This window comes from Indicator indicator, chromosome 6, assembly GCF_027791375.1.
Source record: "Indicator indicator isolate 239-I01 chromosome 6, UM_Iind_1.1, whole genome shotgun sequence".
Lineage (NCBI taxonomy): Eukaryota > Metazoa > Chordata > Aves > Piciformes > Indicatoridae > Indicator > Indicator indicator.
In genome coordinates this window covers 2,692,874-2,705,280 of record NC_072015.1, presented here as the reverse complement: position 1 = coordinate 2,705,280, position 12,407 = coordinate 2,692,874, and the positions used below count along the sequence as shown (strand labels likewise).

The 12,407-nt window shown below is 39.7% G+C and overlaps 1 protein-coding gene across 1 annotated transcript in view; it reads left to right on the top strand.

The window, feature by feature from the left end:
• LOC128967741 (cadherin-9-like) overlaps positions 1–12,407 on the top strand; it is a 91,745-nt gene that overhangs the window by 62,935 nt on the left and 16,403 nt on the right. The window contains exons 6-8 of the mRNA XM_054381947.1: positions 670–920; positions 4,914–5,050; positions 8,148–8,269. Coding sequence (XP_054237922.1) covers positions 670–920; positions 4,914–5,050; positions 8,148–8,269 — 510 coding nt within the window. The remainder of the gene's footprint in view (positions 1–669; positions 921–4,913; positions 5,051–8,147; positions 8,270–12,407) is intronic.

Below are 12,407 nucleotides of genomic sequence, written 5' to 3'. Positions count from 1 at the left end.
ATAATTCCTTTAGCAACTCTTATTTGGGGTTTGAATCCAACTGCCTTGTTTCTTTATTTGTCTATCGATTGATTCCTCCTGGTTTTCCAGGATTTTGAACAAGTAGTAGGTAGAGAGATCATAATTGCCTTGCTGCCCTACAATACTCCATATTTGTCTTCTACCAAGAACAAGCCTTAATATACTCCATCTTCTCCATGATGCATTAAGCTTCAGAGCTTTTGGACTACAGTGGCCTCCAGTTCTTGTTCAGCATGATAAAACTGATTCCCATTTCTTATAGAGTGAAACATTTATTGTTGTTGTTGTTGTTATTATTATTATTGTTGTTGCTGCTGCTATTGCTGTTAGTTGTTATTGTTATTGCTATCATAATTATATTTGTATTATTTTTATTATTGTTGTTGTTGCTGCTGCTGTTATTATTGTTGCTATTGCTATTATTGTTATTATTATCGTATGCTATTATTATTTTTATATTATTATTGTTACATTTTTGGTATTATTATTGTTATAGTATTGGTTTATTATTATTGTTATAATTATTATTGTTATATCATTGGTGGTATTATTATTATTATTATTATTATTATTATTATTATTATTATTATTATTATTATTATTATTATTATTATTATTATTATTATTATTTGTTTTGCCTCTCAGCACCTGGATTTTGAGAACAAGATGATGTACACCTTAAAAGTGGAAGCAACCAACACTCACCCCGACCCTCGTTTCCTTCGGCTGGGGCCATTCAAAGACACAGCTTTGGTCAAAATTTCTGTGGAAGACACAGATGAACCTCCAGTGTTCAGCAGACCATGGTACTTAATCGAGGTAGATGAGGATGCCAAGGAAGGAAGCATCATTGGGCATGTTGTAGCCCAGGATCCGGACGTAGCAAACAATGCAATAAAGTAAGTCGTTGTCCATCATAAAGTGTCTTAGATGTGGGTCAAGACTCATGCACAAAGAGTGAGGAGAATGCAGTGTAGAAGGGGTCAGTGGAAGCACAAAGGGCAAGTAGAAAAATAGGAGTAAAGAAAAAAGATTATAGGACAGGGGGCATTTAAGATCTGGGGTAATTGTTCTTGTTCCTACCAGAGGAAGAGCCTTTCCTCTTGTTGCTGAGGAAAGGCTGAGAGAACTGACCTTGTTCCACATACCAGTATGGAAAGGGTGCCTACCAGGATGGTGGAGATTCCCTTTTTGCTACAAGTCCCATGGAAAAGACAAAGGGGAATGGGTACAAGTTACTCATCTTCCCACATACCAGTATGGAAAGGGTGCCTACCAGGATGGCGGAGACTCCCTTTTTGCTACAAGTCCCATGGAAAAGACAAAGGGGAATGGGTACAAGTTATTCATGGGGAGGTTCCGATTGGACTCAAGGAGACAATTTTTCCCCATGAGAACAGTCAGACATTGGAATCATCACCCAAGGGAAGCAGTGGATTCCCCTACACTGGACAGTTTGAAGACTCTGCTTGACAGGGTGCTGGGCCAGCTCATTTCAACTCCACTATCACCTTGAAAGGATAGCCCAGAAGATCCTTGGAATCCCTTCCAACCTGGCATTCTGAGATTCTGAGAAGGAAAGGATTCAGCATTTAACTAACATCATGTCCTAGTACTTCCACCAAACTGATCATAAAATTATTCTTTTATACCACGTTTCCAGTGGCAAACTTCTGTAAAATACTCAAAAAAGTCTATTTCTATACTCCCTTCTGGTTGCTAGCACTCAGCCTTCTGTATTTTCATAATCTCCTAGACATAACTCCATAGCTTAACTGTTTAGTGGTCACATTCTATTAAATAAGGAGTGATAGCAATTAGAGATAGCAGTTCAGTGCAGGGAAATTGCTGTAATCTGTTAGCCATCAGCTGTCATTATCTTCAGTGGCAAACACTGCCCTGAAATTTGTGTTTACTGTGTCAGCTGATGAGGAAATCTGATACCTGCATTTCTCAGCAAGCCTCTTATGCCCTGTAGCAGCATAGTTTGAGGTGGGAGGTTGTGAGAGGAGGGAAAAAATAATACTGGTAAATAAACTATGTCCAAAATCCCAATTTAATCTGACAGCTATAGGTAACTACTACACTAATTAAATAATAATAATAATAATAATAATAATAATAATAAATACCTTAAATCAAGGGTTTTTTTTTTTTCTTGCTGGAAAAGAACAAAATAAAATCAAGTATCATAAAGTAAGACTAGAATAAATTTAATCTTAGCAACTAATCCATTTTATTTTATTTTTAATTTAAGATATGTACAAAATCTCAATCAATGTAACCTAATTGTAACTGGACTAATTAAAAGCACATCTGTAAAAAACACATCTGTTGTTTTTTTTTTTCCTTGCTGGAAAAAGAACAAAGCAAAAGCAAGTGCCATAAAGCAAGACTTTAATAAACTTCATCTTAACACCTAATCCATTTTTTTTTAATTAAACCATGTACAAAATCTCAGTGTAACCTAATAGTAACTGGTAGCTACTAGACTAATTAAAAGAACACCTGTAAATCAATTTTCTTTTTCTTGCTGGAAAGAGAACACAACAAAAAGCAGATGTCGTTAAATAAGATTTTAATAAATATCATCTTAGCAGCCAGTCTATTTTATTTTTGTTTAAAATATATATAAAATCTTAATTTAAGCTGAAAGTGACTGGTAACTACTAGACTAGTTAAAAGAACACCTGTAAATAATTTCATTTGTTTTTTTCTGGAAAGAGGGCAAAGCAAAAACAAGTGACATAAAGTAATATTTTAACAAATTCCATTTTAACAACTAATCTATTTTTTTTAATGATCCTTGTGACCTCTCAAAAATACATTGTTATAAATTGATAATTATATCTTCAATGTGAAGTCATTCTTCCCCTACATTCAATGCTGGTTACACCACACCTTGAGTCCTGTGTCCAGTTCTAGGTTCCTCAGGAAAGTGTCCTGAGAAGGGCCATGAGGATGAGCAGAGGGCTGGAGCTCCTTTCCTATTAGGAGCTTCCAAGAAGACCTCCTTGTGGCCTTCCAGTATCTAATGGGGTCTACAAGAAATCTGGGGAGGGACTTTTTAGGGTGTCAGGGAGTGTCAGGTAGTGATAGGACTATGGAGAATGGAACAAAAATAGAAGCAGGAGAATGGAACAGAAATAGAAACAGGTAGATTCAGACTGGATGTTAGGAAGAAATTCTTCCCCATGAGGGTGGTGAGAGACTGGCAGAGGTTGCCCAGGGAGGTGGTGGAAGCCTCATCCCTGGAGGTTTTTGCAGCCAGGCTGGATGTGGCTGTGAGCAACCTGCTCTAGTGTGAGGTGTCCCTACCTGTGGCAGGCGGGTTGGAACTGGATGATCATTCTTGAGGTCCCTTCCAACCCTAACAATTTTATGATTCTATGATTCTAAATAGTTTGCCCTCTGTCCAACATGCTAGTCTTAAAAAAACCCAAACTTTTCTTGGTCTTTATAGCTGTGGTGGTCTGGCCCTAACTGGGGACCAAAGCCCACCAAAACTGTTCTATCACTTAGATGGACAGGGGAGAGAGAGGAAGTGTTGTAGGTTAAGAGAAATCAAGAATTAATTAGTATAGCCATAAAGAAAAGTCCTCCAGAGGCAAGAGAGTCCCAGGGGGCCTGGCAGCTTGTGCCAGGGTATTGTAATTTGTTATTCTGTCCTGTTTCTCTTCACCTCTCTATTTAGGGGAATGTGCAGCCAATGTTCCTCTCCTCTTTGTCTCAGGATGCTCGTGTTGTTATCTTTATGGTTGTTGGGTGTCCTGGTTTGAGGCCAGCCAGAACATCTCTTGCCCCGAAAGGGACAAAAGAATGACACACGCAAATGGATTGGAGAGTGATGGAAAGTTTAAATGGAAAAGTGATTGGTGAAACTACAGAAAAACTACACAGCATAGTGGCAAAGAACATCCTAAAGCATACAGAGTCCCTTACATAGTACCCAGAGGTTTCCCAATCCTTCCCTCCTCCCACCTGAGGGTAAACCCAAACCCCCAGGGCTCTTTCTTCCTCCCCCCCTCCCACTGCTAGGCAAGTCTCAGGCTGGCCAGGTCTGAGACTGCCCCCCCCCCCCCCCCCCCCTCCATTCTCCTCCTGGCATTAGGCCTAGTCAGGCCTAAGAGGCCTTGAGGATACCCTCCCGGCATTACCCGATAAGAGAGGACATCTCCCATGGGAGCAGAGAGGGAAGAAAGAGGAAGGGAATGACTCTGCAGATGGCCTTATAGGGCGCAGGATTTATGGGTAGAAATACGCCGTTTCTGTGTCCACCCCTCTTGGGTGAGCACCCAGGACACCAGAGGTGTATCTCATGCAGCACTGGCAGGGGGCACCCAGCCCAAACTGTCACAGTGGGGGAGAGGCTTTCTCCTGGCCATGGCTGCCAACCATTCTCATGAAGAATGACTGGAGGAGCTGGGGCTCTTTGCTTTGAAAAAGAGGAGGTTGAGAGGAGACCTCATTGTTCTCTACAACTACCTGAAAGGAGGTTGTGGAGAGGTTGGTGCTGGTCTCTTCTCACAGGTCATTAGTGATAGAACAAGAGGGAATGGCCTCAAGCTGCAATTGGGTAGGTTTAGGCTGGACATTAGGAGGAATTCTTTCCCAGCAAGAGTGGTCAGACATTGGAATGTGCTGGGCAGGGAGGTGCTTGAGTCACCAAGCCTGGCTGTGTTTCAAGGTAGTTTGGATGTGGTACTTGGGGCTATGGTTTAGGGGTGAACTTTGCAGAGTAGGGCTCTGGGTTGGACTTGGTGATCCTGAGGGTCTTTCCCAACCTGAACATTTCTTTGATTCTGTGTGAAAATTAGAAACCTTTCAGAGCTGAGCTGCAATAGAGAGTGTCAGAGGAGGCAGTGATGCTCAGCTGCACTGTATCTTGACAGGTACTCTGTGGATCGACGCACTGACCTTGACAGAATATTCAACATCTATGCAGGGAATGGATCCTTATTCATCTCCAAGCCTCTAGACCGGGAAGAAACTCCCTGGCACAACATCACTGTCACTGCAACTGAAATCAGTAAGTTGCACCTTATTTATCTCTGCAGAGCTTCAGAACTGAGAACATTCTACTGAGAACATTCTGTGATTGCTCTTGTTTCATTAATTTTGCCTTTTTTATTTTCTCCTCCCCACCCTCACCCCCACCCCAGATATTATCAATCCTTAAAATATCTACCTAAAAACTAATCTTTATGCTAGGATTATTTTTGCTCATATAGGAAAATGGAATTTGGCATTCCCAGGCTCTGTAAACCTGTACAGGATATATTAGACACATTAATTACTGCCCTGAGAATTCCCAGCTAATAATATAGGGCAGGTGTGCTCCAGTGGCTCTGTTCTAAGATAAATCCTTGGGAAATTCCAGATATTATCAACAGACAGATCCTTAAAATATCCACTTAAAAACTACTCTTTATGCTAGGATTATTTTTGCTCATATAGGAAAATAGAATTTGGCATTCCCTGGATCTGCAAAATGTGCAGGATATATTAGACAAATTAATTATTGCCCTGAGAATTCCCAGCTAATAATGCAGGGCAGGTGTGTTCCAGTGGATCTGTCCTAAGATAAAACATTGGGAAAATAATTGGGAAATTCCAGATATTATCAACAGAAAGAGTTCCTTTAAATATCTACCTAAAAACTAATCTTTATGCTAGGATTATTTTTGCTCATATAGGAAAATAGAATTTAGCATTTCTAGGCTCTGCAAAACTGTGCAGGATATATTAGACAAATCAGTTACTGCCCTGAGAATTCCCAGCTAATAATGTAGGGCAGGTGTGTTACAGTGGTTTTAGCCTAAGACAAATCATTTGGAAAATCACTGAGGAAAAAAAAAAAAAAGATGCCCATGACAGACAAATGACACACTGTCAGTGCAAACAGAGGGAGAAATCAAGTTTTGCCTGAACTCCTTTAATTTATCTCAGGAAATGGCATCATTCAAAGCCAAGACTAGAGAAAATCCCTTCCCTTCTATGTCTGAAGCAAACCCCAGCCCTAACCCTTTCACTTGGATTTCTTACTGTTCTGTGGGACATTTTTAGATCTGGATGTCTCTTGTCTGCCTTTTCTTTCCAGTCAACTGGTAGCAGTGATCAGAGGGAAATCAGAGACATTTCAGGGAACAACTTTTCTCCTCTCCTTCCTTCTCCCTATAGATTCCTCAGGAGTCTGTATACTTAACAGTCTGGCAGTTTGGGTAATATGGAGAGCTGAACTAAATCCTAACCTTCAGACAGACTGATACCTTTGCTTTAGAAATGATTTTTCAATTTCTGGATCAAATACTGTCTCTGTTTTCAATATGTAACCTCTGGCTTTGGAGATCAAATAACTGAGCACCAATGAATAATAACATAGAATCATAGATTCATAGAATTACAGAATCACAGAATCACAGATTCATAGAATCATAAAATCATAGATTCATAGATTGATAGAATTATAGAATCACAGAATCACAGAATCATAGAATCATAGATTAATAGAATCACAGATTCATAATATCATAGAATCATAGAATCATAGATTCATAGAATCATAGATTCATAAAATCATAGAATCATAGATTCATAGAATCATAGATTCATAAAATCATAGAATCATAGTTTCATAGAATCACAGAATCATAGAATCATAGATTCATGGAATCACAGAGTCATAGAATCATAGAAAGGTCTGGGTTGGAAGGGACATCCAAAAGTCATCTAGTCCAACCCCCCTGATGTAAGCATCCTAAACCAGATCAGGTTCCCCAGATTTTCATATCTCCCCTTTTTCTATTTTTTTTTTTTTGAGCGTTGTTGGTATTTTTTTTTTTTTTTTTTTTTTTACATTTTAAGAGAAAGGGCAACTTTGGCTTTATCTTTTTGTGTGTTTTTTATTTGTTTGTTTGGTTGTGTGTGTTGGTTTTGGCTGGCACTGTTGAGTTGCTTTACTGATTTGAACACGCAAATGGTCTTGACAGTTTGACCTCAGCAAGCAGTTTCTTGCAATGAATTGTTTGCTACATTGATGCATGGAACACAAGTCAGTAATAACCCTGTGACCTGTTTTTAATGCAAATGTTTTTATCATTTTAAGGATACTTTCTATTATATCTCTCTATATAACATAGTAGAACAACTTATTAATGGAAGTAGGGGGTTTATGCATATTTTCATTAGAAAATGAAACTTAATTGGTTTGATATAATCCAAAGAAATGAAGATTTCTACTGGAAAAAAAATAGAGTAGATAATTTCAAGTCTTTTCCTAGGTTGTAAATCTTTGTATTGTAATATTAATAATTTTCTTGTTTCAGATAATCCTAAACAAAGCAGCCAGATACCTGTATTCACTGGGGAAAAATATATATATAGTAGATTATTTCAAGTCTTTTCCTAGGTTGTAAATCTTTGTATTGTAATATGAATAATTTTCTTGTTTCAGATAATTCTAAACAAAGCAGCCAGATACCTGTCTTCATTGGGAAAAAAAAAAGAATATATATATATATATAAAAGATCATTTCAAGTCTTTTCCTAGGTTGTAAATCTTTGTATTGTAATATGAATAATTTTCTTGTTTCAGATAATCTTAAACAAAGTAGCCAGATACCTGTCTTCATTGGGGAAAAAAAAATATATATATAGTAGATTATTTCAAGTCCTTTCCTAGATTGTAAATCTTTGTATTGTAATATAAATAATTTTCTTGTTTCAGATAATCCTAAAGAAAGCAGCCAGATACCTGTCTTCATTGGGAAAAAATATATATATACATAAAAGATAATTTCAAGTATTTTCCTAGATTGTAAATCTTTGTGTTGTAATATGAATAATTTTCTTGTTTCAGATAATCCTAAACAAAGTAGCCAGATACCTGCCTTCATTGGGGAAAAAAAAAATATATATATATATATATTAGATAATTTCAAGTATTTTCCTAAGTTGTAAATCTTTGTATTTTAATATAAATAATTTTCTTGTTTCAGATAATCCTAAACAAAGCAGCCAGATACCTGTCTTCCTTGGGGAAAAAAAATCCATATAGTAGATTATTATAAGTCTTTTCCTAGGTTGTAAATCTTTGTATTTTAATATAAATCATTTTCTTGTTTCAGATAATCCTAAACAAAGCAGCCAGATACCTGTCTTCATTCGGATTTTAGACATAAATGATCATGCACCAGAATTTGCCCAGTACTATGAAACCTTTGTTTGTGAAAATGCAAAAGCAGGACAGGTAATCAAATGCTTATCTTACTGAAGAAACTTGTTATGAAACTATCCTGCAACAGCAGCAGGAGGACTTCAGCATGTATTCCTTTGAACAGCTACAAACAACCTCAGTCCCTTTGTTCCTTACAGGCTACAGAAAGGATCAGGGGTTTTAAAAACACAAAAGGTGGAGGTAGAAGATGCAGGATTTTACCTTAGCATAATAAAATAGAAGAAAATACAAAATCATACTTTAAGGTGGCTTTTTTTTTTTCCCCCCTCCATTTGTAATATTAGAAAAAAGAGTTTTAAGAACTAGTTCTGGATAATTCTATAGAGGCCTTTATTCTGCACTATCGTTCAGTTTCATTCTGGATGTTTTTTTGCAGAGCCTAAGTCAAAGTAACCACTCCTACAAGCAGGGAAATCTTTTTAGTGTGCTTCATTGAGGGAGACATGAAAAATATGCTTTTATGAAAATGAAAAAAAAAAAAAAAAAAAATCCAATTTTTTCCTAATGGTCATTTAAACTTGAGTTTGGAATTGAGTGGAGTTAGGTCAAAGCTCATCTAAACCAGAAATTTTGTAATAATCTGAAAAGACAACAACAAGAGCTGTAGAAAAAAAATAGATTGATAACTGAGAAAGGAGGTAGACCAAGGGAAATCAGAGCCAGGGTATTACAGAAATCTTGCAATATTACTACTGCTGCAACCAAGATCTATTTCTGCTAATGCCTGCCTGCTTTTCAGCACTAAATCCTGTAAAGGAAGATGTAAGCTTTGCTGAGTTTTATTTCCGAAAGTATCACAGTCTCACAGTATATCAGAGGTTGGAAGGGACCTCCAGAGATCATCAGGTCCAACCCCCCTGCCAGAGCAGCATCACCCAGGGTAGTCTGCACAGGAATGCATCCAGGTGGGGTTGGAAAGGCTCAAGAGAAGGAGACTCCACAACCCCCCTGGGCAGCCTGATCCAGGGCTCTGTCACCCTCACTCTAAAGAAGTTTCTCCTCATGATGAGCTGAAATCTTCTCTGTTCAACTTTGAACCCATTGTTCCTTGGCTTATCACTGTGAACCACCCAAAAGAGCCTGGCCCCCTCCCCTTGACACCCACCCCTCAGATATTTATACACATTGATGAAATCCCCTCTCAGCCTTCTCTTCTCCAGACTAAACACCCCCAGGGCTCTCAGTCTCTCTTCACAGGGGAGATGCTCAAGTCCCCAAATCCTCCTCCTGGCTCTGCCTTGGATTCTCTCCAGCAGGTCTCTGTCTCTCTTGAACTGGGAAGCCCCAAACTGGACACAGGATTGCAGCTGTGGTCTCAGCAGGGCAGAGCAGAGAGGTAGAAGAACTTCCCTAGCCCTGCTGGACACCTTTCTTGATACATCCCAGGCTGCCATTGGCTCTCTTGGCCACAAGAGCACATTGTTGTTCCAAGTATTTACCAAAGTGCTGGATTTAATAGCAAATTGGGGACCTTGAGATTGTCTTTCAAGCATGAGCCTAAGTCCATGCATGAGCCTCTTCTCTAAACTAGAGGGTAGAGCTGGAGTTTATTATTTTTGCTGGTATAAATGTGGGTAGATTTCTACTCCAGCAGACAGAGGCCAGGATGAAGTCCTAAATTCAGATTTGTCATTGTGTCTCACTTGTTTTGGGCTGAAATCACCCAAACAGAGCTGGCTGAATTTACAGAAATTATGTGGCAATGATCATAGAATCATGGAATTGTTAGGATTGGAAGGGACCTCAAGGATCATCTAGTTCCAACCCCCCTGCCATGGGCAGGGACACCTCACACCAGGTCAGGTTGCTCAGAGCCACCTCCAGCCTGGCTTGCAAAAACTTCCAGGGATGAGTCTTCTACCACCTCCCTGGGCAACCTCTTCCAGTCTCTCACCACCTTCATGGTGTAAAAAGTCTTCCTAACATCCAATCTGAATCTACCCACTTCTAGTTTTGCTCCGTTTCCCCTAGTCCTGTCACTACCTGACACCCTAAAAAGTCCCTCCCCAGCTTTCCTGTAGCCCCCTTCAGATACTGGAAGGACACAAGGAGGTCTTCTTGGAGCCTTCTCCAGACTGAACAGCCCCAACTCTCTCAGCCTGTTTTCATAGAAGAGCAGCTCCAGACCTCTGATCATCCTTGTGGCCTTTCTCTGCACCCATTCCAGCCCCTCCAGATCCTTCTTGTAATAGAGGCTCCAGAACTGGACACAGAGCTCCAGGTGTGGTCTCACCAGAGTGGAGCAGAGGGTGGGAATCCCCTCCCTGGCCCTGCTGGCCACACTTCTCTTGCTGCAGCCCAGGCTCTGCTTGGCTCTCTGGGCTGCAAGTGCTCACTGCTGGCTCCTGTTGAGCTTCTCATCCACCAGCACCCCCAAATCTTTTCTTCAAGGCTCCTCTCAAGCCAGTCCCTGCCCAGCCTGTATCAATGCTTGGGATTGCCCTGCCCCTGATGCAGGACCAAAATGTAGGATATTTTAATTATCCTTAGAGCACAGTGTCCCTGCAGCACTCAAAGGCTTTAAAAGGCTGGCAGTTATGGAAATAGAGCAGGAAAGATGCTCATGATTTCCCTTGCTTGCTGCCCAGTGTGCTATTTAGCACAGCTGTGTGAGCTGAAAGTGGCATAAAATGGAACCTGAGATGAACCTAACATTTCAAGTCCTGCAGAACTCCAGAGAGAGCAGGAAAATGCAATTCAAATGATGTTTGATGAATGATTTAACAGACCTATATATTAAAAAAAAAAAGATAGAAGATACAATACAGGGGAAAAATACAGTGGATTGCTGGAGTTTGCATTCAATTTTATTTATTTGCCAGTCATTGTACCTAATACTGGAATTTAGGTAAGTGAATTGGAAAGACAGAGGATACTTTGAGTAAAATCACTTGGATCTGAACAACTACTTGACCTTTATTTTAACTCTTTGGCAAGAAAGCCCTACCCTTTTTGATGCAAATTTAACTCTTTGGCAAGAAAGCCCTACTGTTTTTAATGCACATTAGAATGTGCCCGCTGAAGTCAGTGGAAGGAATTATAATATCAGAAATTGTTTTAAACTACATTTTAGGTAGAATTTTCTTAAGCTAAAAAAGTGGAAGGAATTTTCAGAAAAATGGGAAAAAAAAAAAGGACATTTCAAAACAAATGAGGCTGGTGGTCAGAACACTGTATCTTAAATTGTGTGACATAAATTGTCTCATAAGATACAACTGAAGACTTATGGAATGAGCAAAAATTCCCTAAACCTCTGGTTATTGTGCTTCCATAGCTTGATTTGATGTTTTATAATCTGATTTTCCCAGGTGCAATGTGTTCAGATAATTCCAGGCATCGATTTCAAACAGCTGGCATATGACCTAAATTCTGGCTGTGCAGAAAAAGAATCTCCACCAAATCTCTTTACATAATATGAAATTGAGACAAATAAACCCTAAAACCTCTGTAAAATCACGGAATTGACACGGTTGGAGGGGACATCAAGGATCAGCCAGTTCCAACCCCCCTGCCATGGGCAGGGACACCTCACACTAGAGCAGGTTGCTCAGACTCACCTTAAAAACCTCCAGGGATGAGGCTTCCACCACATCCCTGGGCAACCTGTTCCAGTCTCTCACCACCCTCATGGGGAAGAACTTCTTCCTAATGTTTAATCTAAATCTCCCCACTTCCAGCTTGGTTCCATTCCCCCTGGTCCTATCCCTACCTGACATCCTAAAAAGTCCCTCCCCAACTTTCTTGTAGCCCCTTTCAGATACTGGAAGGCCACAAGGAAGTCTCCTCAGAGCCTTCTCTTCTCCAGACTGCACAACCCCAGCCCTCAGTTTGTTTTCATAGGAGAGGAACTCCAGCCCTCTGATCATCCTTGTGGACCTTCTCTGGACATGTTCCAGCATGTCCAGATCCTGACTGACAGCAAAGTGAGTTTTGTGCTTTAATTGTGCATCACAATATCAGTGGAATCTCAAAATATGACTCAAAGTTCAACTAATTTTCACAGCATCACAGTGCATCACAGGTTGGAAGGGACCTCAAGAGATCTTCGGATCCACCCCCCCTGCCAAAGTGTAGCACAAAGAAAAACTCCAAATCTTAGAAGTTCAAATTTCACTGAAATTAATTGTGTGCAACTTGAGCAACCAGCAAA